The sequence below is a fragment of the Crassostrea angulata genome, chromosome 8 (genome assembly GCF_025612915.1).
Source record: "Crassostrea angulata isolate pt1a10 chromosome 8, ASM2561291v2, whole genome shotgun sequence".
Classification (NCBI taxonomy): Eukaryota; Metazoa; Mollusca; class Bivalvia; order Ostreida; family Ostreidae; genus Magallana; species Magallana angulata.
The window spans coordinates 35,500,153-35,522,941 of record NC_069118.1 but is presented as its reverse complement, the minus strand read 5'-3'; the positions used below and the strand labels follow the sequence as shown (position 1 = coordinate 35,522,941).

At 34.3% G+C, this 22,789-nt stretch overlaps 1 protein-coding gene across 6 annotated transcripts in view; it reads right to left on the bottom strand.

Moving 5' to 3' along the window:
• Window positions 1-22,789, bottom strand: part of LOC128158169 (plexin-B-like) — a 342,553-nt gene that overhangs the window by 290,659 nt on the left and 29,105 nt on the right. For all 6 annotated transcript variants that reach the window (XM_052820921.1, XM_052820923.1, XM_052820920.1 and 3 more), the window contains exons 2-3: window positions 14,581-15,707; window positions 611-799 (exon numbers count right to left, since the gene is read on the bottom strand). In XM_052820921.1, the coding sequence (XP_052676881.1) occupies window positions 611-799; window positions 14,581-15,675 (1,284 nt within the window). In that variant the 5' untranslated portion in view covers window positions 15,676-15,707. The remainder of the gene's footprint in view (window positions 1-610; window positions 800-14,580; window positions 15,708-22,789) is intronic.

The following is a 22,789-nucleotide window of genomic DNA, read 5'->3' as shown; positions in this document are numbered from 1 at the left end:
GTAAGGCCACTTTTACATGGATTTTTAAGACTGTCCCTACTTCATTGTTTCCTTTGAAATTAATGTCTTACTTGATAGTACTCAAGAAAACAAAATGCTAAATAGGTTTGTTATTGACTGACTATGGAAAGATATCCGGTTGATCAATCTCACAGATGGCGAGGCCTTGCTGTCTATAAGATTGATCAACCAGATATATTTCTGTAGTCAGTCAGTAACAATTAACCTAATAAATAATATCATACTTGTGCCTAAAGCCATCCATAATGGCTGGCTGCCCTAAAACTTAAATGTAATTAAAATTACATTGATATTAAATTGATTTAATAATATTTATATGTAAATATTTTACTCTTAAAAATTGATTAATGTTCCCAATTAATATATACATGCATTGAAAAAATAATACAATGGCATTTTAATACAATTTAATATGAACTTTCCAGAGCAATTCATAAATATCCTTAAATACTAAGATATTACCAGAAACTTCTAAAATTAATCTGTGTTTTCTATAAGCTTTATTTTTTTGGAAAATTATTCCTTGTACCTTTATTTTTAATTCTTTGATTATCTATCCGATATGTTCTTTTTCATTGAATACTGGTACCTTTTGGATTTGGCCAACTGAAGTTCCTAAAAATGCAACTGTGAACTTGGTGGTGATGGTTACAGCCAAAGACACAAAGCTGTAATTTGTTAAAGGAAACTGAATGACTGGAGCAGATATCAGAGAATCCTCTCCAGCGATGATTACATTGAGGGAGCTAGAACACAGTAATTCCTCATCAAGGAATGTCTGAAATCATAATCCAAGCATTTTTTTTATTTTCTAAGCAGTATCTGAGTACCGGTAATATAAACTTTTCAATATTTTGAAGATACATGCATTTGTTTGATACATAAAATTTATTTGCCTACATGCATAGAAAATTCAGAGCTTAAAACTAATAAAAGAATCATTAGTTTCAACTAATATTTTAGCATTTAGAATATTCACTATTTATATATAAGCTTTGTTGCAAATATTGGCATTTATGGTGCAGTGGTTCTCGAGATTCGGATTTTTTAAGACACAGACCCTATTTTAACAGTTTCATGATTATCTCCCTTTTGGGATTTGCCCTTTATTTTCACATATCAGAATCCCCCTCCCATAAGGATGCTTTGTATCAAGTTAAGATAAATTTGGCCACATGGCTCTAGAGAAGTAAAATGTGTGAAATGTTTACAGGAGAGAAATGAACAGACAATGGGGAACTAAATAAGTGATGAAAGGTCACTAGAAACTTTGGTTCCTGTGAGCTATACCAAGCAGCATAGAATTTATAGAAGCTTTAGCAATTGCAACGTCTATTGCTATAAATTATTGCAATATCAGTTGCCATCCACAACTAATAATGATATATATCATCTTGTAATGATAGAATTGTATCATTAGGTGTTGCAAATGCAGAGCAGTCCTCACACTTAATGAAACAAGCAAATATCTATTCTCTCAACTAGAAATCTGCAGAACAATATGTTCAGTTCGGTTTCAATTCCAATTTTCCAGTTTTTGGTTCGGTTCAGATTTGGGTAATAGAATCCGTATTCTATGAAAAATGGTGTCAAAATTGAAAGGTTCATTAGTGTTCCCGGACCTCTTGTTTGTAAGAAACACTGACTTATATACAACTGGCCATATACCGATGATTGTTTACTCATCCTAAGTCAAAATATAATGCGATTTACCTGTGTATAAAAGAGAAACACTAGTTAAATAAACAAAGATGGTGGCTTACGATTTGGACATCGACCATGTTTTCACTATTTGTTTATAGAAATATTTAGGGTAAGAGTTTTCTGGATTTATTACTTGTGAGGTTGAATGAGGAAAGCTAATAGTCAAATCCATGCAAAATAATGTGGGAAAATCTTTGTGGTTACAGAAAACAGAACACCCAGTGTGCATTACCTGCAACCCGAAAATATATGAACATATTATCAGACTTTACAGTATGATTCAATAAGTATTCATCAAAATTGCAGCATTTTTACATTCACCTCACATGAAAAGTGTCTAATAAAATGAGTTATAAATAGCGTTGGAATTCCTTTTGTTATTTTTAACAAATTTGAGTCATGTGACATTTTATATGTCACGTGATATGAGTATTGAGGTAAAAGAAATGATTTGGAAATTATTACAAGACGGTAAAACAATAATTTATGTGTCAGAAAGGCTTGGTATACCCAGGTCTACGATTACAAGTTTTAAGAAACATGTAGAACTATACAAGGTTCTCTGGAAAACATCTCAATACAAGGCAGAAAATCCATCGGGTCAACCCGTGTCTATCGGAAACTGGAAAGACTGGTAAAAATAGCACAGACATGAAAATTTAAAGAGAAAACTGACAGTTAACAAATACTAGAAAAAGGTTATTTTTCTCGGATAAATCTAAAATTGTTGCAGGAAAAGATATTCTCCTTTTACATCTGGAAAAAATGGTCGAGGGTTGGAGGCCGGACTTGGTGGAGGCGTGTCGAACGAAACCATCCTATGAAGTTATGGTCTGGGGATGTATTTTTTGGCATGGAGTTGGTACAATTACAACTGTTAATGGCAATATCAGTGCGGAGAAGTTTCAACAAATACAAAATGACAATTTGTGGCTGGTTATAGCACAGCAATTCCCCAACCAGCAGAACATCTTTGAGGATGACAATGCACCAGTGCATCATGCTCATTCAAATCGAGATTTTATCTACAGAAACAGAATAAAAACAATGAGCTGGCCTGCTCAAAGTCCTGTAGTAGTACCTACTTAAACTAGACAAGAGGCCCAGGGGCCACATTGCTCACCTGAGCAACAATTGCCTTAATTCTGATCAAATTAGCATTACAGTACCAAAATATCTTGACAACTAAGTACAGTAGATCTTGCTAAAACAAGAGGCCCATGGGCCACATCGCTCACCTGAGGAACAACAGGTATGATAAAGTCAGCTTAATGGAGTCATAATACAATCTGGACAATGTACATTAATACATGTAGATCCTGTATAAATAAAATCCATTTTTCCCCCTTGGAACTCGGATAGCCCTGATTGCTGCCAATATTTACAAGAGCAGACTTTAATCACCGCTCCTGCACATATATAGGGACTCAACGTTACGCAGGCAGGGATGACCGCACACCTACGCAACTCAACAGGTACCAACGTTAACGCAAGCAGGGATGACCGCACACTTGCGCCAACAGCTCAACCTAACGCAGGCGCCGCAATCACCACCAATACAAGCAGGTATGACCGCACACTTGTATTAATGCGATACAGGGCAGAAATGACCACACATTCTGTATTGTTGGTTAGAAAAACACGAAGATTAGATAGACCAGGGATGTTAACACCCTCAATCTCTCCGTACCTGTTCAAGTTTAACCCCAAACAGTCGCTCGGTACAAAGCAATAGACACTGTCCCTATATATGTGCTGGCCTAAAATAATTCATAGTATCTAAAAATTGGAAATCAAAAATAAACAAACTAATCCAGCCTAACCCAAAACTACTTATGCAAAACAACTTATATACATTGAATATTTATTATTGTATAAAAATAATCATCACAATAATTGGTTAACAGTGGATGCATTAATTAAAATAATCAAAAATCAATAAATCAAGGGCAATAACCCGAAACAGTAATACAAAAAGATTCTAATGAAAAAATAGCTGCCTGCTTCAATTTTATAGTCATATCACATGTTGAGTATTGCAGTTCTCAAAAAGATCCTTTACAATTGTTTATATATGGGATATTTTGCTACATCAAACTCTGAACCTTCTTGTGAGGCCAAAGAATTGTCCTGGAGCCAAAGTCTTAACAATTATTAAGAATCATCTTGCTGATTAGTTTCTGAGAAGAAGATTTTTAAAGATTTACTCTTTATTCCTGTGTAAAACTTTAACACCCCCCCCCCCCCCCCATGTGGCCTCACCCTACCCCCAGGGGTCATGATTTTCACACTTTGAATCTACACTACCTGAAGATACTTCCCACAAGTTTCAGCTTTCCTGGCTGATTAGTTTATGAGAAGAAGATTTTTAAAGATTTACTCTATATATTCCTATGTAAAATTTTCACAACCCCCCCCCCCCAATGTGGCCTCACCCTACCCCTAGGGATCATGATTTTCACAACTTTGAATCTACACTACCTGAGGATGCTTCCACACAAGTTTCAGCTTTCCTGGCTGATTAGTTTCTGAGAAGAAGATTTTTAAAGATTTACTCTATATATTCCTATGTAAAACTTCGACACTCCATTGTGGCCCCAACCTAACCCCAGGGGTCATGATTTTCACAACTTTGAATCTACACTACCTGAGGATGCTTCCACACAAGTTTCAGCTTTCCTGGCTGTTTACTTTCTGAGAAGAAGATTTTTAAAGATTTACTCTATATATTCCTATGTAAAACTTCTACCCCCCACTGTGGCCCCACCCTACCCCTGGGGGTCATGATTTTCACAACTTTGAATCTACACTACCTGAGGATGCTTCCACACAAGTTTCAGCTTTCCTGGCTGATTAGTTTCTGAGAAGAAGATTTTTAAAGATTTACTCTATATATTCCTATGTAAAACTTCGACCCCCCAATGTGGCCCCAACCTAACCCAAGGGGTCATGATTTTCACAACTTTGAATCTACACTACCTGAGGATGCTTCCACACAAGTTTCAGCTTTCCTGGCTAATTAGTTTCTGAGAAGAAGATTTTTAAAGATTTACTCTATATATTCCTATGTAAAACTTCGACCCCATTGTGGCCCCACCCTACCCCTGGGGGTCATGATTTTCACAACTTTGAATCTACACTACCTGAGGATGCTTCCACACAAGTTTCAGCTTTCCTGGCTGTTTAGTTTCTGAGAAGAAGATTTTTAAAGATTTACTCTATATATTCCTATGTAAAACTTCGACCCCCCATTGTGGCCCCACCCTACCCCCGGGGGTCATGATTTTCACAACTTTGAATCTACACTACCTGAGGATGCTTCCACACAAGTTTCAGCTTTCCTGGCTGATTAGTTTCTGAGAAGAAGATTTTTAAAGATTTACTCTATATATTCCTATGTAAAACTTCGACCCCCCATTGTGGCCCCACCCTACCCCCAGGGGTCATGATTTTCACAACTTTGAATCTACACTACCTGAGGATGCTTCCACACAAGTTTCAGCTTTCCTGGCTGTTTAGTTTCTGAGAAGAAGATTTTTAAAGATTTACTCTATATATTCCTATGTAAAACTTCGACCCCCCATTGTGGCCCCACCCTAACCCCAGGGGTCATGATTTTCACAACTTTGAATCTACACTACCTGAGGATGCTTCCACACAAGTTTCAGCTTTCCTGGCTGTTTAGTTTCTGAGAAGAAGATTTTTAAAGATTTACTCTATATATTCCTATGTAAAACTTCGACCCCCCATTGTGGCCCCACCCTACCCCCGGGGGTCATGATTTTCACAACTTTGAATCTACACTACCTGAGGATGCTTCCACACAAGTTTCAGCTTTCCTGTCTGTTTAGTTTCTGAGAAGAAGATTTTTAAAGATTTACTCTATATATTCCTATGTAAAACTTCGACCCCCCCATTGTGGCCCCACCCTACCCCCGGGGGTCATGAATTTCACAACTTTGAATCTACACTACCTGAGGATGCTTCCACTCAAGTTTCAGCTTTCCTGGCTTTCTGGTTCTTGAGAAGAAGATTTTTGAAAATGTATCGAAATTTTTCATTAATTTCTAATTATCTCCCCTTGAAAACGGGTGTGACCCTAAATGTTCACAACTTTGAATCCCCTTTGCCTAAGGATGATTTGTGCCAAGTTTGGTTGAAATTGGCCTAGTAGTTCTTGAGAAGATGTTGAAAATGTGAAAAGTTTACGGACAGACGGACGGACGGACAGACGGACGGACAGACGGACGGACAGACGGACAGACAGACGACAGACAAAATGTGATCAGAATAGCTCACTTGAGCTTTCAGCTCAGGTGAGCTAAAAAAATAGAAAATCTGCCAATTTTTATCCATCTCTTTTTTTGGGTAAATACCAAGCCCCTTTTGTTGTTGTACCTGTAAGAAAATTTTTCTCTATTCCAATTTACCCCCCCCCCCCTCCATTTCGTGGCCCCCCTTTTCTCTAGGGAATCATGGTTTCATCAAACTTAAATCTGCACAACCTGTGCTTTCACACTTAGTACTGAGTTTTGGACCGAAAACTTTCCCAGAATATTTTTAAAGATTTTTCTCTATATATTCCTATGTAAAAATTCAAACCGCCATCACGGCCCAGCCCTATCACTAGGGACTGTGATTTCGCAAACTTGAATTTACACTATCCGAGGATGCCTCTACACAAGTTTAGGCTTTTCTGGCCATATAGTCTTTAAAAAGAAGATATTAAAGATTTTCTCTATATATTCCTATGTATAAATTCATCCCCCATTGTGGCCTCACCATACCCCATGACTATTATTTAAACAAACTTGAATCTTTACGATCTTGGGATGCTTCCACTTAAATTTAAGCTTTCCTGGCCTTATAGTTTTGAGAAGAAGATTTTTAAAGATTTTCTCTATATATAAAAATTTATCCCCCATTGTGGCCCCGCCCTACCCCCAGGACTTGAACAAACTTGAATCTACATTATCTGAGGATGGTTACAATTTGAGCTTTCTTGGCCATAAAGTTTTGAAAAGAAATTTTTTTAAAGATTTTCTCTATATATTCCTGTATAAAAATTTATCCCCTAATTGTGCCCCACCCTACCCCTGGGGACCATGATTTGAACAAACTTGAATGTACACTATCTGAGGATGCTTCCACTCAAATTTAAGCTTTTCTGGCCTTATAGTTTTTGAGAAGAAGATTTTTAAAAAAAATTTCGATATATTCCTATGTAAAACATGACCCCCCTCCTGTGGCCCCACCCTACCCCCGGGGACCATAATTTGAACAAACTTGAATCTACACTACCTGAGGAAGCTTCCATTTTAATTTGAGCTTTTCTGGCCTGATAGTTTTTTAGAAGAAGGTTTTTAAAGATTTTGTCTATATATTTCTATGTAAAACTTGATCCCCTAATTGTGGCCCCACCCTACCCCTGGGGACCATGATTTGAACAAACTTGAATCTACACTATTTGAGGATGCTTCCACTCAAATTGAAGCTTTTCTGACCTTATAGTTTTTGAGAAGAAGATTTTTAAAAAAATTTTCGATATATTCCTATGTAAAACATGACCCCCCTCTTGTGGCCCCACCCTACCCCCGGGGACCATAATTTGAACAAACTTGAATCTACACTACCTGAGGATGCTTCCATTTTAATTTGAGCTTTTCTGGCCTGATAGTTTTTTAGAAGAAGATTTTTAAAGATTTTCTATATATATTCCTATGTAAAACTTAATCCCCCCATTGTAGCCCCACCCTATCCCTGGGGACCATGATTTGAACAAACTTGAATCTACACTACCTGAGGAAGCTTCCACTTTGATTTGAGCTTCTCTGGCCAATTAATTTTTAAGAAGAAGATTTTTAAAGATTTTCTCTATATATTCCTATGTAAAACTTGATCCCCCCATTGTGGCCCCACCCTACCCCCGGGGACCATGATTTGAACAAACTTGAATCTACACTATCTGAGGAGGCTCCCATTTTAATTTGAGCTTTTCTGGCCTGATAGTTTTTTAGAAGAAGATTTTTAAGGATTTTGTCTATATATTTCTATGTAAAACTTGATCCCCCCATTGTGGCCCCTCCCTACCCCTGGGGACCATGATTTGAACAAACTTGAATCTACACTACCTGAGGATGCCTCCACACAAGTTTGAGCTTTTCAGGCCGAATAGTTTTTGAGAAGAAGATTTTTGAAAAATACCAACAAATTTTCAATAATTCTCAATTATCTCCCCTTTAAAGAGGGCGTGGCCCTTCATTTGAACAAACTTGAATCCCCTTCACCTAGTGGTGCTTTGTGCCAACTTTGGTTGAAATCTGCCCAGTGGTTCTTGAGAAGAAGATGAAAATGTGAAAAGTTTACAACGCCGACGCCGACGACAACGACGACAGACAACGGACAAATTGTGATCAGAAAAGCTCACTTGAGCCTTTGGCTCAGGTGAGCTAAAAACTGACCAGTCAGGAAGGGCCCCGCTATGACAATTAATATAGAGAAGTGAAAAAAACTTTGAATTCCATCCTCTTTATATTAACAATGATGAAAAATAAATGCCCGGCAGAAGATGTAAAGAACTGGAATATATAGGATCTCATGATTTGTAGTTGGATATGATTTTCATCCAACAATTAAAGTGTTTTTTTCTTGAGCCTTAGTGAGGGGATAAAACATACAAGTTGGATAAAAATCATATTATACTACAAATCATGAGATTCTATTTATCCCATATTTTATACACCGCAATCAATGTTTACACTGTTTATAAAACTCTACATTATTTTACTTCATTATGCCTAGGCAAATCCCATTGTAATGTCACAACTGTGGGATATCAAAAGTCATATCCACGGGATAAAGTGGGTTAACATGGGATGAAATAAAATTTGTTAAAAAAACAAAGAATTGATACCAATGCAATGATACCTAGGCTTTGCCTCTATTCAATAAAATTATTATAAATCATTGTGTACGGTATTTTAACCAAAATAAAATATGAATATTTTATTTTAAATCCATATTTCAAAGAATGTACACAATACTACACATCATTCAAAATTGACCTTAACTTCAAAACAAAGTTCATTTGCAGACACAGGCAGTGCAGTAATTAATCTCAATGTGACAGATAAAGATAAAGCTTAGGATTTTCTTCCTGTGGAAGGTTAATTAATCCCAAAGGACAAATATTGCACAGCCTTCCATGTATACAATGGTAACATTCTCAGCAGTTATCTCTCTTTGCCCATTCATTCTCAGCAGTTATCTCTCTTTGCCCATTCTTCTTATGCATAGTTAGGAATCTACCCCACCACCCCAGCTCCAAACCAGAAGACATAGAGAACCAAACTTAGCATCAAAATATGTATTTCTGCCTACTGAACTACCATACCAAATTTGAACTTGATTGGGCAACCATAAAAAAAGTTATTAGAAAAAAACAGGAAATTTGTGGACGGAAGAGTGACAGACAGACGGACAGAAGGACGGACGGACAGAGTGATTACTATAGGGCACCCGCAAATCCTTGCAGGGCCCTAATTATTTACAAATTCATCGGGTTCGTTATTCATTTTCTCTTTCATCTATTATAAAACGTAAATTCTTATTGGCCAATTCTGTTAAAAGTGTTCACTATTGTTTAACAAGTATATAAACCCGAGCACATTCGTGCGCGGGGCTTCTTCACTGAACCTTGCATCAAGGTACGAAGTGGCAATTTTAAGTTGACTCAAATTCCATATTTATTTTGGGAAATTATTTTTTTTCTTTAAATTTTCGTTATTTATTTTGTATTTTGGTCACTAAATAAGGTACACTAGCTCCTCCTCGTAATTAATTATTATTTAATTACGAATAAATTATATTTTCAACTTATCAAATTCTTCTGTTTTTCTTCTTGTTAATAGCCTTAACAGGCGGGCTCAAAATTATCTGGGTTAAATATTATGTAAAAACACAACGCGAAGTCATAATATATTCATATACAGTAGTGTAAAAGACCGAACTACTACAGTCAAAATATAAACATTATCAAAAACCAATGGCTGCATAGGCCCAATAAAATTAATTTTTAGAATCTCATCCCTGCCCGCCCTTCTGAAAATGTGCCGTCCTGATGCATTTTCTCTTATTTTGAAAAAAAAAATTGTGTGGAAAAAAAAAATTTCGGGGAAAAAATTGGGCTCTGTATACAATAAAATTCCAAAACATTTTAATGGCTGCCTAAACATGTGGATTTTAGTCATGTTGTTTATCATACGGATAAAAATGTCTTCATGAATTAACAGTTAAGTCGAAATGAAATGGAATTAAAAGATTACAAGTGAGTTTGTGTACTCACATTAGCATTAACAACTTAAAAGAATAGAGCAGTTGTTATTTCTAGAACATAAACGGTGAAAAAGGTGTTTTTTTTTAAATTAAAATAATTAATAAAATCTGCCCACCCGCACCACATTTCTTGCAAATTAGGGTGAGAATCTAAGTATTAATTTTATATGGCCTTATTAAGGATGACGTTTACTCAGAATGAAAAAAAATTCCACTGATGATAATGAAAAACCAACTATTGTGTGTTATAGACCTTACATGGTAGTGTTATTCTTCACTTTCATAAAAATTGGTCAATGACCTACTTTTTGAGTTAATGGCCATTGAATATTTTTTGAAAATGTCAGAAAAATCCATAAAAATTTTACACTATGATTGAGATTTTCTTAATTGTGAAATAGATACAAATTGCTTAACTCTTTAACAAATGAAATACAGTTTCTGAATGGTAGTGACATTAAATAGATACAAAGCATTAAGTTTTCATTCACAATTTTTAAAGACATTCTAGTCCGAATTTCCTCTATCAGTTTTCAAATTACTAACCATTTTTGATTCAATATAACAAAAAACTGAATGATGATAATGCTTTAACATTTATAGTATTAAACTAAGTATATTGACCTTTCTCTGCTGGCATAAAATTTATATGAAGTCAATGATCAAAATTTTGAGATATGGTGTCTTATATCATTTTAAAGCATTTTTCAATTTTTTGTTGTGTGTGCCATACTTTTATATATATGAAAAGGCAAGATAAAACCAACAGAAAATATGCAAAAATATGTTGACTAACAAATAAAATCTTAACTTTTAATATTATAGTACTACCAAAAATATTTCAGTGGAAAACAAAATATGAAAAATTTAGTCCGAATTTCCTCTGTTTTGCTAAAAGTCAAACTTTGTCTTAGCCTGATTCCATAATTTAGTATAAAAAATCAATTGTTATTTCAATAATAATTCATTTCATGAATTCTTTTTGTATTTAAATCAAATTTTACTCATGATATTGAACTTTTTAACAATCCGGATTCGAGAACTCAAACCCTGAGTAAACAACATCTTTAAGAGAAAGCTACAGGGACAAGTTGACCTAGTTGCAATCAAGTCTGTCCATCTGTCACGGTTTACTTTCTCAAACGGCTCTTACACCTTATAAACAAGCAAACTAAACCCTTGGAGTTTGATCTGGGGTGTCATATTGTTTAGCAAAAAGATTTCAAAAATTCTTTGATAGTCCTGAGGGCCAACTGATTTTTGTTCACAAAAAACCTGGCTCCTCCAACTCCTCTTCCATTTTCAACAATAGACAAATCATCTCTCAGAATATGTTATGGGATATCCTATAGATGCACAATAAGGTTTTTGAAATTTTAATTTTGTCCTGGGGGTCATTTACTGGCTGAAAAATGATGTTATCTTTACAAAAATTCTGGTTTCAAAAACATCAACTTTTTTTGAGTAAGCAAATAATCTACTAGAATATGATTGGTGATATGATGGGTGATCTGGTTTCAGAGGGTTTTTTTTTTATTATGGGTATTAGTGGGCAACAAAAAATGATGTTTTGGGGGGAAAAAAAGTATGGTTGGATGGATGGACAGACCAGAGTAATAACAACATACCCAAACTTTCTTAAGAAAGTGTGGGTATAAAAATTTTAAGGTTATATTGCATACAAATGTAATCTAATATAATCAGGTCTTTTGTTCCTCAAGTACTCACTCTGTAATCATACCTGATTTCAACATAAAATTAAACATTACTTGTTTTCTACAAAAACCCATTGAGCTCATTTTCATAAGTAAAAGAATACTTTTTTTGCAAAAAAAATTTTTGTTACTTTTGCGAAACAAGAGGCCCAGGTCCACAACGCTTACCTGAGCAACAATCGCCTTAAATCTGATCAAATTAACATTACAGTATCAAAATTAAAATATCTTGAAAACTAAGTACAGTAGATCTTGCACAGAAAATTTAAAAAAAATTCAATATATTTATATGGTAAATACCAAGCCCCTTTTGTTGTTCTACCTTTAAGATGATTTTTCTCTATTCCTATGTACCCCCCTCCCTTTGTGGCCCCATTTTTCTCTAGGGAATCATGGTTTGATCGAAATTTAATCTGCACAACCATGCTTTCACACAAGTTACTGCTTTTTGGACTAAAAACTTTCCAAGAATATTTTTAAAGATTTTCTCTATATATTCCTATGTAAAAATTTATCCCCCCATTGTGTCCCCGCCTTACCCCCCAAGGACCATGATTTGGACAAATTTGAATCTACACTATCTGTGGATGCTTCCACAAAAGTTTAAGCTTTTCTGGCCATACAGTTTTTAAGAAAAAGATTTTTAAAGAATTTCTCTATATATTCTCATGTAAAACTTGATCCCCCCCCCCCCCATTGTGGCCCCAACCTACCCCTGGGGACCAAGATTTGAACAAATTTAAATCTATACTACCTGAGAATGCCTCCTCACAAGTTTAAGCTTTTCTGGCCAAACAGTTTTTCAGAAGATTTTTTAAAAATACCAACTTATTTTCAATAATTCCTAATTATCTACTGTTTAAAGAGGGTGTGGTTTTTCATTTGCCTTTACATAGTGATGCTTTTTGCCAATTTTGGTTGAAATCTGCCCAGTGGTTATAGGGAGGAAGATGAAAATTTAAAAGTTTACGACAACAACAACAACAACAGACGATGAACAAATTTTGATAAGAAAAGCTCACTTGAGCTTTCAGCTGAGGCTCCGATTTCACAAAAAAAACCTAAGTCCAATCTCAGAATTAAGTCTGAATTTTTTTCTCAAATATTTGAGGGTTTTTTTTCTCAAATTTCAGAAAACTCAAATCTATGCATTTCACAAAAAAATCTTAGTCTTGTTTTTTACTCAATTTGAGAAAAAACTTAAGATCTCCATAGCAGACTTAATTAAGTCAAATCTCAAATTTGAATACGTCATAAACATCATTAATACAGTATTATATTGTCTGTAATGTTCATTTCTTAGATCTATTCCGCTCAATAATCATGGTATATGCAATATTTCATGCAGGTTTGATAAATATTTTTTTCAATAAAAAATAATCATTTTAACAGAGTTATCTCCCTTGACAAAAATGTAAACAAAGGGAACCAATTCATATGTTTGTGTTAAATGAAAAAACTGTGCAGTGACTCTTCTTTCTAATGATTCTAACGTAATCATAATGTAATTAATGTGGTTTTTTGTTTGCTATATATTATAAATTAGATCATGTTGTTATGTAATCTATATTAAGCATGACAAAGTGTAAATTTCATGACTGATTAACATTTTATGTCTCTTGATGATTTAATCCGATTTTCCTCTGTTTGAAAATTAGCAGATGGTTGTTTTTATAATGAGAATTAATAAAAAAAAAAAAAAAAAAAACATGTAGAATTTATAACGGGCCACTTGGGACCATGAAAATTCTTAAGTAAAAAATTCAACTCAGCAGAGAATTGACTAAGTCTGTTTTGTGAAATGCACGCTGAGAAAAATCTCAGCTGACTAAATTCTCAGGATTTGAGATTAAACTAAGGTTAAAAGTTAAGGTTTTTTGTGAAATCAGAGCCAGATTAGCTAAAAACGTGTTACTTTCGTGAATAAACGTGAAACTTTCGCAAATAAATGCAAAGTTTTTGCGAATAAACTCAGTTTTGCGAATTAGCGCAAACCTTAAGGAATAAATGCGAAACTCTAATATAAATATTGTCGTTTCATACAAAACATAAAGCTGTGAATTGAAATATGTTCAATCTATATATTTTCAAGCTTATGTTCAAATTTAGATAACATATATTTGTCCTCTAAATTTATCTCATATGTCGTTTGAAAATCAGAACTTAGATTTTGAAGATTTCTCACAATTGAATTTATACTAGTTTAGAAAAAAAGATAATAGATGAATGCCTGTTCGAACACAGGGTCAGCAAACAAATGAAAAATGATGCTTTAATAATATGTCCTTACCTACTTCAAACAATTAACAACTAACAGTTTTATGTAGTTTTAATTTATATCAATACATAAAAAGATAATTTTGTTTTGATAAATCAAGGTTAACTGATGATATAATAAAAATGAATAACAAATATTTATTTAAAACTAACATGTGTTTGTTCTTCATTTAGGGTATTTGTATGAAATGACAATATTTTTATCAATGTTTCACATTTATTCGCAAAAAATATGCGTTAAATCGCAAACGTTTCACGTTTATTTGCAAAAGTTACTTGTAATTTTTTTTTCTTATTAAGAAAATGAGCTCATTGGGCTTTCGGAGTTTTAGCTTGCCTAAAAAGAAAAAGAAAAAATATTTTAAAAAATAATTTTGTTCTCATGCTTCATTTTTTTTAATTAAAAAATTTAAAGAACTATTTTACAGATTGGTGTGGCTTAAACATTAAATTTTGAGATGAAGTCATGAAAAAAAAATATTTTTGAGGCAAATGTGAAAATTAACTTTTTCCAATAAACATTTCTTACCTCAGCTACTTCTGTGCATGATAAACCGTTTTCATACTTTTTATTGGCAGCATTATTTTTTATGCCATTCAAACATTTCCTGGCATTGATGAGAACAGTCTTCTTGACCTCTTTCATAACAAACATACATATTGCTGAGCTAGTACTGTCTGGATCCTGAGAGAAAAGTCCAATCATGACATCATCATCTGATGTTAGATCTGGAAACTGGACTTGAAGGGATCTTAGCAAATTCTGACCTGGTTTAAACACCTTTGCAGTCCTCAAAAAGTTATATGTCTTATTACTTGTTTTGCAAATTAACGGTACTTCCTGAAATGTTTTTAACTGATCATCCATACGGCACATATGCACAATTTTGGAAGCATATGTTGCATCTAATAATTTTTTTTCATTAAAAAGTATGTAACTGTAATTCCCTGAGGTAAATCCAGTTACATACAATATCAGGCTTGGTTTCAAGTACTCATTTTGACCTTTTATCGTACCTTGTGCTGTAAAGAAATTTTGATCTAGAAGCCGTATACTGACATATGGTACTTTCCTTCTGTTATTGTATTCAATTGAATTTTTTGAGACATCAAACTTTGTGAATTCAGTTGCAACATACATCATTGGTTCCATCTTAAGAGTAGCACTGTTGTAGACTTGCGAAATAAAAGAAATAGTGTTTACATCAACTTCATTGGATGCCACTGCTGTGTTTCCCTGCACTAAAACATCACTTATATTATGAGAATCCCTGATTTCACATTTTCCTTGGAATACACTTCCACAGACCACAAGCCTATCAGAAAACACCAGTAAAATTTTATTGTGATTGTCAGTAGGAGATAAGTCAGGTTTGAAGGAACAATTTTCTAGATCTACTCCACATTTCTGTGAATCATTTTGAGGTCCAGTGATTATTTTCATTTCCATCTCAAGATCTGGGCTAAGCTGATAGATGTAGTTTGTTGCTCCAATAAACAGTGTTTCATTGTTAAGTACCATGTGGTTGAGTTTCCTGTCATCTGTGATCAGTGGGATGATGACCAGGGCTCCTGACCAGCCACACAAAAAACACAGGCCTAGCCACCATTTCATTGTGTACATGTTCTTTTATTCTTGGCTCATGATTAACAAATCTGTAAGAAAAAAATTATTATTAGTCAAAATGAAGAGATTACATAACCAAGAAAATCATTGCCACAGTGATGAACTTATAACTTAATAGGAAACCATTGTCACAATTAATGAAGAGCATATCACATACAAAATCATTTTCATAATGGAGATCAAATCAGATCAGAAATTATTGTCACAATGACAAGCATACAAAATAAAGAGTTCTTTGTTATAAAACTTAAAACATAATATAAGGAAATCATTGTCACAATGAAAAGCATACAACAAAAGGAGTTCAGTGTTATAATGTAGAACTTAAAACAAAAAATCATTTTCACGATGAAGAGCATACATTATAAGAAAATCATTTGAAATTCTTGTAACAATGAAGAGCATAGAACATAAGCAAAATCATTGTCAACAATGAAGAGCTTATAACACAAAATTACACATATATTTTAAAGGATTAGTTTATGTGGTAGCATTAAAATCGTAAAATAAGGGTCCTGCCAGCCAGTGCATGCCACAGCAGTTAATGGTTAAGTTAGAAATCAGGCACTTCAAATTCATTAAACTAAATAATAGCTTAAAGAAGCTAGTCTAAAAATTGATTTAGTTTCAATGTTGATCAGATCAGTCAAATTTTGAATGAAACAAATGTTGAATTTACTTATTTAAAATAACAAATAATATTGAAACCTAAAGTTTTGCAACATTTATAAATAATAAACAAGAAAATCATAAGATCTCTTCAAAATTTCATTGAAACAAGAGGCCCATGAGCCACATCGCTCACCTGAGGAACAATAGGTATGATAAAATCAGCTTAATGGAGTCACAATACAAACTATCTGGACAATGTACAATGATATATGTAGATCCTGTTTAAATAAAGCCCATTTTTACCCTGGATATTCCAATATTTATAATCATTAGTCCCTTTTCTAACAGGATGATTTTATAGTCATATCACATGTTTGAGTATTGCAGTTCTCAAAAAGATCCTTAACAATTGTTTATACATGGGATATAAACCTACATCAAACTCTGAACCTTCTTGTGAGGCTGAAGAATTGTCTTGGGGACAAAGTCTTAACAATTATAAAGAATCATTTGGCTGATTAATTTCTGAGAAGATTTTTTAAAGATTTACTTTACATATTCCTAGGTAAAACTCTGACCCCCCCCCCCCCCACAATTGTGGCCCAACCCTACTCCTGGGGGGTGTCAATATTTTCACAACTTTGAATCAACACTACCTGAGGATGCTTCCACACAAATATCAGCTTTCCTGGCTCAGTAGTTTCGCAGAAGAAGATTTTTAAAGATTTACTCTAAATATTCCTATGTAAAACTTCAACACCCCCCGCCCCATTGTTGCCCAACCCTACCCCCCGTGATCATGATTTTCACAACTTTGAATCAACACTACCTGAGGATGCTCCCATACAAGTTTCAGCTTTCCTGACTGATTAGTTTCTGTGAAGAAGATTTTAAAGTTTTACCCTCTATATATACCTATGTAAAACTTTGAACCCCCCCCCCCCCATTGTGGCCCCAACCTCCCCCAAAGGGTCTGATTTTCACAACTTTGAATCTATACTACCAGAGGATGCTTCCATACAAATTCAGCTTTCCTGGCTGATTAGATTCTGAGAAGAAGATTTTCGCTTTATATTCCTATGTTAATCTTCTACCTGCTCCCCCCCCCCATTGTGGCTCCAACCCATCCCCAGGGGTCATGATTTTCACAACTTTGAATCAACACTACCTGAGGATGTTTCTAAACAAATTTCAGCTTTCCTGGCTGTTTAGTTTCTAAGAAAATGATTTTTAAAGATTGACTCAATTAATATATTCCTATGTAGAACTTCAACACCCCCCCCCCCCACTGTGGCCAACCCTACCCCCTGGGGTCATGATTTTCACAACTTTGAATCTAAACTACCTGAGGATGCTTCCACACAAGTTTTAGCTTTCCTAACTAATAAGTTTCTAAGAAGAAGACTTTTAAAGATTCACCCCATATATTCCTATGTAAAACATTGACCCTCAATTGTGGCCCCACCCTATCCCCTGGGGATCATGATTTTCACAACTTTAAATTTACACTACCGGAGGATGCTTCCACACAAACTTTAGCTTTCCTGGCTGATTAGTTTCTAGGAAGAAGACTTTTAAAGATTCACCCCATATATTCCTTTGTAAAACATTGACCCTCAATTGTGGCCCCACCCTATCCCCTGGCGATCATGATTTTCACAACTTTGAATTTACACTACCAGAGGATGCTTCCACACAAGTTTTAGCTTTCCTGGCTGATTAGTTTCTAGGAAGAAGACTTTTAAAGATTTACCCTATATATTCCTATGTAAAACTTCAACAACAACTACCCCCCCCCCCCCCCATTGTGGCCTTACCCTAACCCCATGGGTCACAATTTTTACAACTTTTAATCTACACTACCTGTGGATACTTCCACACAAGTTTTAGGTTTCCTGGCTGATTAGTTTATAAGAAGAAGACTTTTAAAGCTGCTTGGTCCGATTTTTTTGTAATTACAGTATCAAAATTTTGTCGATGCAAATCATTTATCTTAGAAAGTTATGGACTTTCTCCTATTTACACCAGCATAATCAGTCTCCTTTCAAAGTTAGAAATATTCAAAGTAATCAAAAATAATTTCTCTTTGGGCAAACGAAAAAACAAACCAAAATGCATCACGGGAATGTTTAGAAAAGGAAACCGCTTGGTTTCGTCTCCCGAATGATTGGGGTTATTCAACCCGCATGCTATGCATCGATTGTAAAGAAAGCAGACTTTGGAAATATTAGCGAACAAAACGTACACATGTAATTTGTAATTTGTCTGATCATTTCGACCTTTATTTAAAGCGATGTCAAAGTCGTAATACAACCATACCCGTCTCGTCGTCATGGGTGAAATTTAACATGAGGCGAAATAACACAGTACCTTTTAATGTCGTTTGTTTTGTTAGCAAATTTTGTACGCATTTTTCTTCATTGAAATTTGGCATAATTGATGGGTAAAACTACTACAATGTCTATTATTATACATATACTAAGCATAGCCATTGTTTAAAAGCGTGCATAAAATTTGATATAAAATCGGACCAAGCAGCTTTAAAGATTTACCCTCTATATTGCTATGTAAAATGTCGACCCCCCCCCCCCCCATTGTGGCCCCACCCTACCCCTTGGGGTCATGATTACCACAACTACATCTACACTACCTGAGGATGCTTCCACACAAGTTTTAGCTTTCCTAGCTTAATGGTTCCTGAGAAGAAGATTTTTTAAAAGGACTATGTGCGGCGGTATTGTCAAATATCTGCCCCCGATTTCAATCAATTTTTAAATAGTATCGTATAAAAATAAATTCTTCACAAATCAAAGTAAAGAGGATGCCTCTAACTTTAATCTTGATTTTAGTCATCATAACACATTTGCTGTTTATCTAAGACGTCACCAAAATGACCAAATTCCAGCAATTTTGCAAACAAATAAAAATATTCTAATTTTTGCTCTATATTTTGCATTCGGAAGTATAGAGCGTAGGTCTGCTCAAGTGCGATTTTAACAAATGGTTTTCTTCAGACTACTGGAACCGGAAGTCCAAAACCTTACAAACGTGTGTCATTCAGATATGCTATAAGACTATTGTATAATTGTTTCAAAATTCATTCACATTTTCAAAAAATCGCTGACGGAAATTCTGTCGAAAATAAGAATAATTATTAAACTCTTGTTGCTATAGCAACAAAAAGGTCTTCCGTTCCTCAACTATTTATCTGTAACAAAGGTCCATTTCTCTTGTAAACAGAAAATGGATATAATATATACTGTAAGGTAATTTCCAAGAAATAAATAAAACAAAAAGACAAAATGTAAATTTTTGAGTCCTTTCTGAGACGACCGAAAGCTACGCTGGATCATACAGAACATAGTAAAAATATCTATAAACATTGTTTTGTCTTTCCTCAAAGTTTGGATGTTCAAGTTTTTTTAGTAAGGCCTTAATAAAAAAAAATTCTGTGTTTAGAGTAACACTGATGAAAATATTAAGTTAGGTAGGTAGGAATTTTTTTTTATTTTCTCATATTTTTTTCTGCATGAATCCTAAGAATGTTTGTTTGTGTCACATTGAAAAACAGATTTTTTAATAAAAATAATAAAAATTCACAATCGGATAAAAACAGACATCTAAGAATGGTAGGATCGGGGCATTTTTGTAGGTTAGGTCGGGTTACCCTTAACACACAACTTTTTTTTTAGGCCTAATAATATCTCGTTGAGAAAAAGTTTTAGTCTCGGGACTGGAAACGAACAAATGGGATTGAAAGTAGATATTTTTGTTCATTTACCGACGGTACGTTACTGTTCATCAAATTGAGTAAAATGTTAAAAAAATCTAAAGTTAAAAAAACAACTTAACACATGTTCAAACAAATGTCCATTATCCATACAAGGTTTGTGTCGTGATCTCTCACAGTTTCTGAGATCTTGTGGGTACTTTATTTTTAAAAAAGAAGGCTACCTGAGATGTTTGAGATGTCTCACCGGAAGCAGAACTTTTTTGGTTTTTTTACCATGTGTAGATGACCTTTTGTATTTCTATAGCTAAAATTTTACTTCCATGCGAAATAACCAAAATATTTTTTTAAAAATCAAAATTGGTTGTATTTCGTGTGACGACCGGAAGTTACGCCGGATAAAACAAAATAGTGTTAACACATGTACATACATAGGTCTATCATCCGACAAAGTTTGGGTGCTCAAGTTGTTACCATTTTTGAGAACTCGTCAAAATTAGGCTTATTGTCACAGGACAGGAATCGGATAAACGGAAGTGCTCAATGTAAACTGTATTAAGTATTTCTTGTTTACTTGCCATTTGTACATTATTGTTCATCGAGCTAACTAAAAATATCAAAGGAAAAAAGTTAAACTGATAAACAGCTCGATTTGTTTGAACTCTTCCTGTGTGGACCGGAAGTGACGGAAGACAAAATGAAACCGGTTAAACACATCTTCAATTCAATGTCTATCATCTATGAAAGTTTTCTGCTTTGATCACTTATAGTTTCTGAGATCTCATGGGAACAAAATGTGTTTTCAAAAAGCTACTTGAGATAATTGAGATATCTCACCGGAAGTAGAATTTTTTTGTTGATATAACATCGCATACATAACCTATGTTTAGATTTATACTTTTATTTATATTTTAATTTATTCTATGGATTAGGAATTTAATGCGTAAAAATAATAATTTTTTAAATGATCCTGTTAGGACCGGAAGTTACGACGAACAAAACAAAGTAGTTTAAACACATCTACAAATATAGGTCTATCATCCCACAAAGTTTCGATGTTCAAGTATTTGCGGATTCTGAGATCTCGAGGGAACAAGGTTTTTTAAAGCTGGACAGGAAACGGACGACCGGAAATGAATTTTTAAAAAATGAGAAAAAAGCCTCGAGATATTATCATTCTCAATAGGTCCTCAAGTTTTCAGGAAAATCTATCTAGCCAATTTTGAGAAATTCTGCCGACAAAAAAGGAGAAAAAAAAAAGAAGAAGGGGAAAGAAACAATGAAAGAAAAAACAATACAATCACTATAAGGTCTTCCGTTGGAAACGGAAGACCTTAATAATAAACAACAGAATAACAATTGGTCTTTTCGACCGAAAGTCGAAAAGCCCTAAGAAGAAAGAAAAAACCTAACAATCACTATAAGGTCTTCCGTTGGAAACGGAAGACCTTAATAAGAAAATTGAAAAAGAAATAATACAACAAGTTGCTGTCCTTTAAAAAAGGACTACAATACGTGGACCATTTGCATGTGTTTCCAACGAAAACGTGAAAGCCTTAAGATTATCAGAGATTCCACCGACTCTAGCCCTCTGCTTTTAACCACTAAATTTGTACGTTGTATTACGTATACATGTATATATAGCCCTGACTTTTCATCTCAGAATTATAGGGTTCATACTTCTAAAATAATTATGATCTATCTATGAATGAAGTTTGCATGTTTAGTATCAGGCATTCGGTGAATTTTACTATTTGCGCACACATTACGATTCGCACTACTTTGTTAACTATGCTGTGACAGCTTTGTGTAAATTAAAAATTTTATATTTTAATGCATTTTACTTGAGATTTAAACTTTTCTACTGTGACATAATTATTCAATCATACTAAAATGCTTAAAAAATTTAATCGGGAAGTTCTCTAGCCTCGCCTACTATAAAAGTAAAGTTAAGTTACATGTGTATTCGGAAAACAACAAAACATTGCAAATTATGCTATTTGATGCATGTTGTAGTTTCGGCATAACATTAACTTATTTCAAAATACTGATAGTTCATATCACATGCCAATCATTTCTTTAAAAGGAATACTTTGTTCCTGTACTGTTTACCGAAAACTTTACAATTACAGCGCCTTTGAACTTATGTGTGCATATGGCACGGAATCCCGATCCCGATTCAGATAAACGTGTGCTAGCCTGGTTCCCTGAGCTATCCATTACGCACAGGAACCAGGCTAGCTCATGCGCAGGCTGAATTTTCCCCATAGCATCCGGTTTAACCTCGCTTATATATTTTCTGCGTGGACCTCAGGGTCCACGCAATAATAGTAGGGTCTTCCGCTTAAGACGGAAGACCCTAATAAAGAAAAACACTACAATCACTCAGAGATTTTCATTGGAAAAAGAAGACCTTAATACAGGGGTCATCCTACTGTTTTAAACTGGTTCCAGGGTTCGTGGAATTGGGAAAATTGACGCGCAAAATGCTCAAATTGGGAAAATTACAAAAACGTACTAGTTATATTTGAGGACCAACCTATGGCAAAATTTTATACTTTATTACTTCTCATCCACAGAAATTAGTGAGAAATTTGGAAGACTTAATTTATTTAATGATGTAACAATGATATATACAGATTTTTTAAACTTATGTAACTGATATGAAGCAAATACACACTTACATTCAAAGATTAAAAGAAAATACTTTTTTCTCCAAATTTCTAAAAGTTTTACAATTTGTAACAACTACTATAGTCTGTCCGGTTT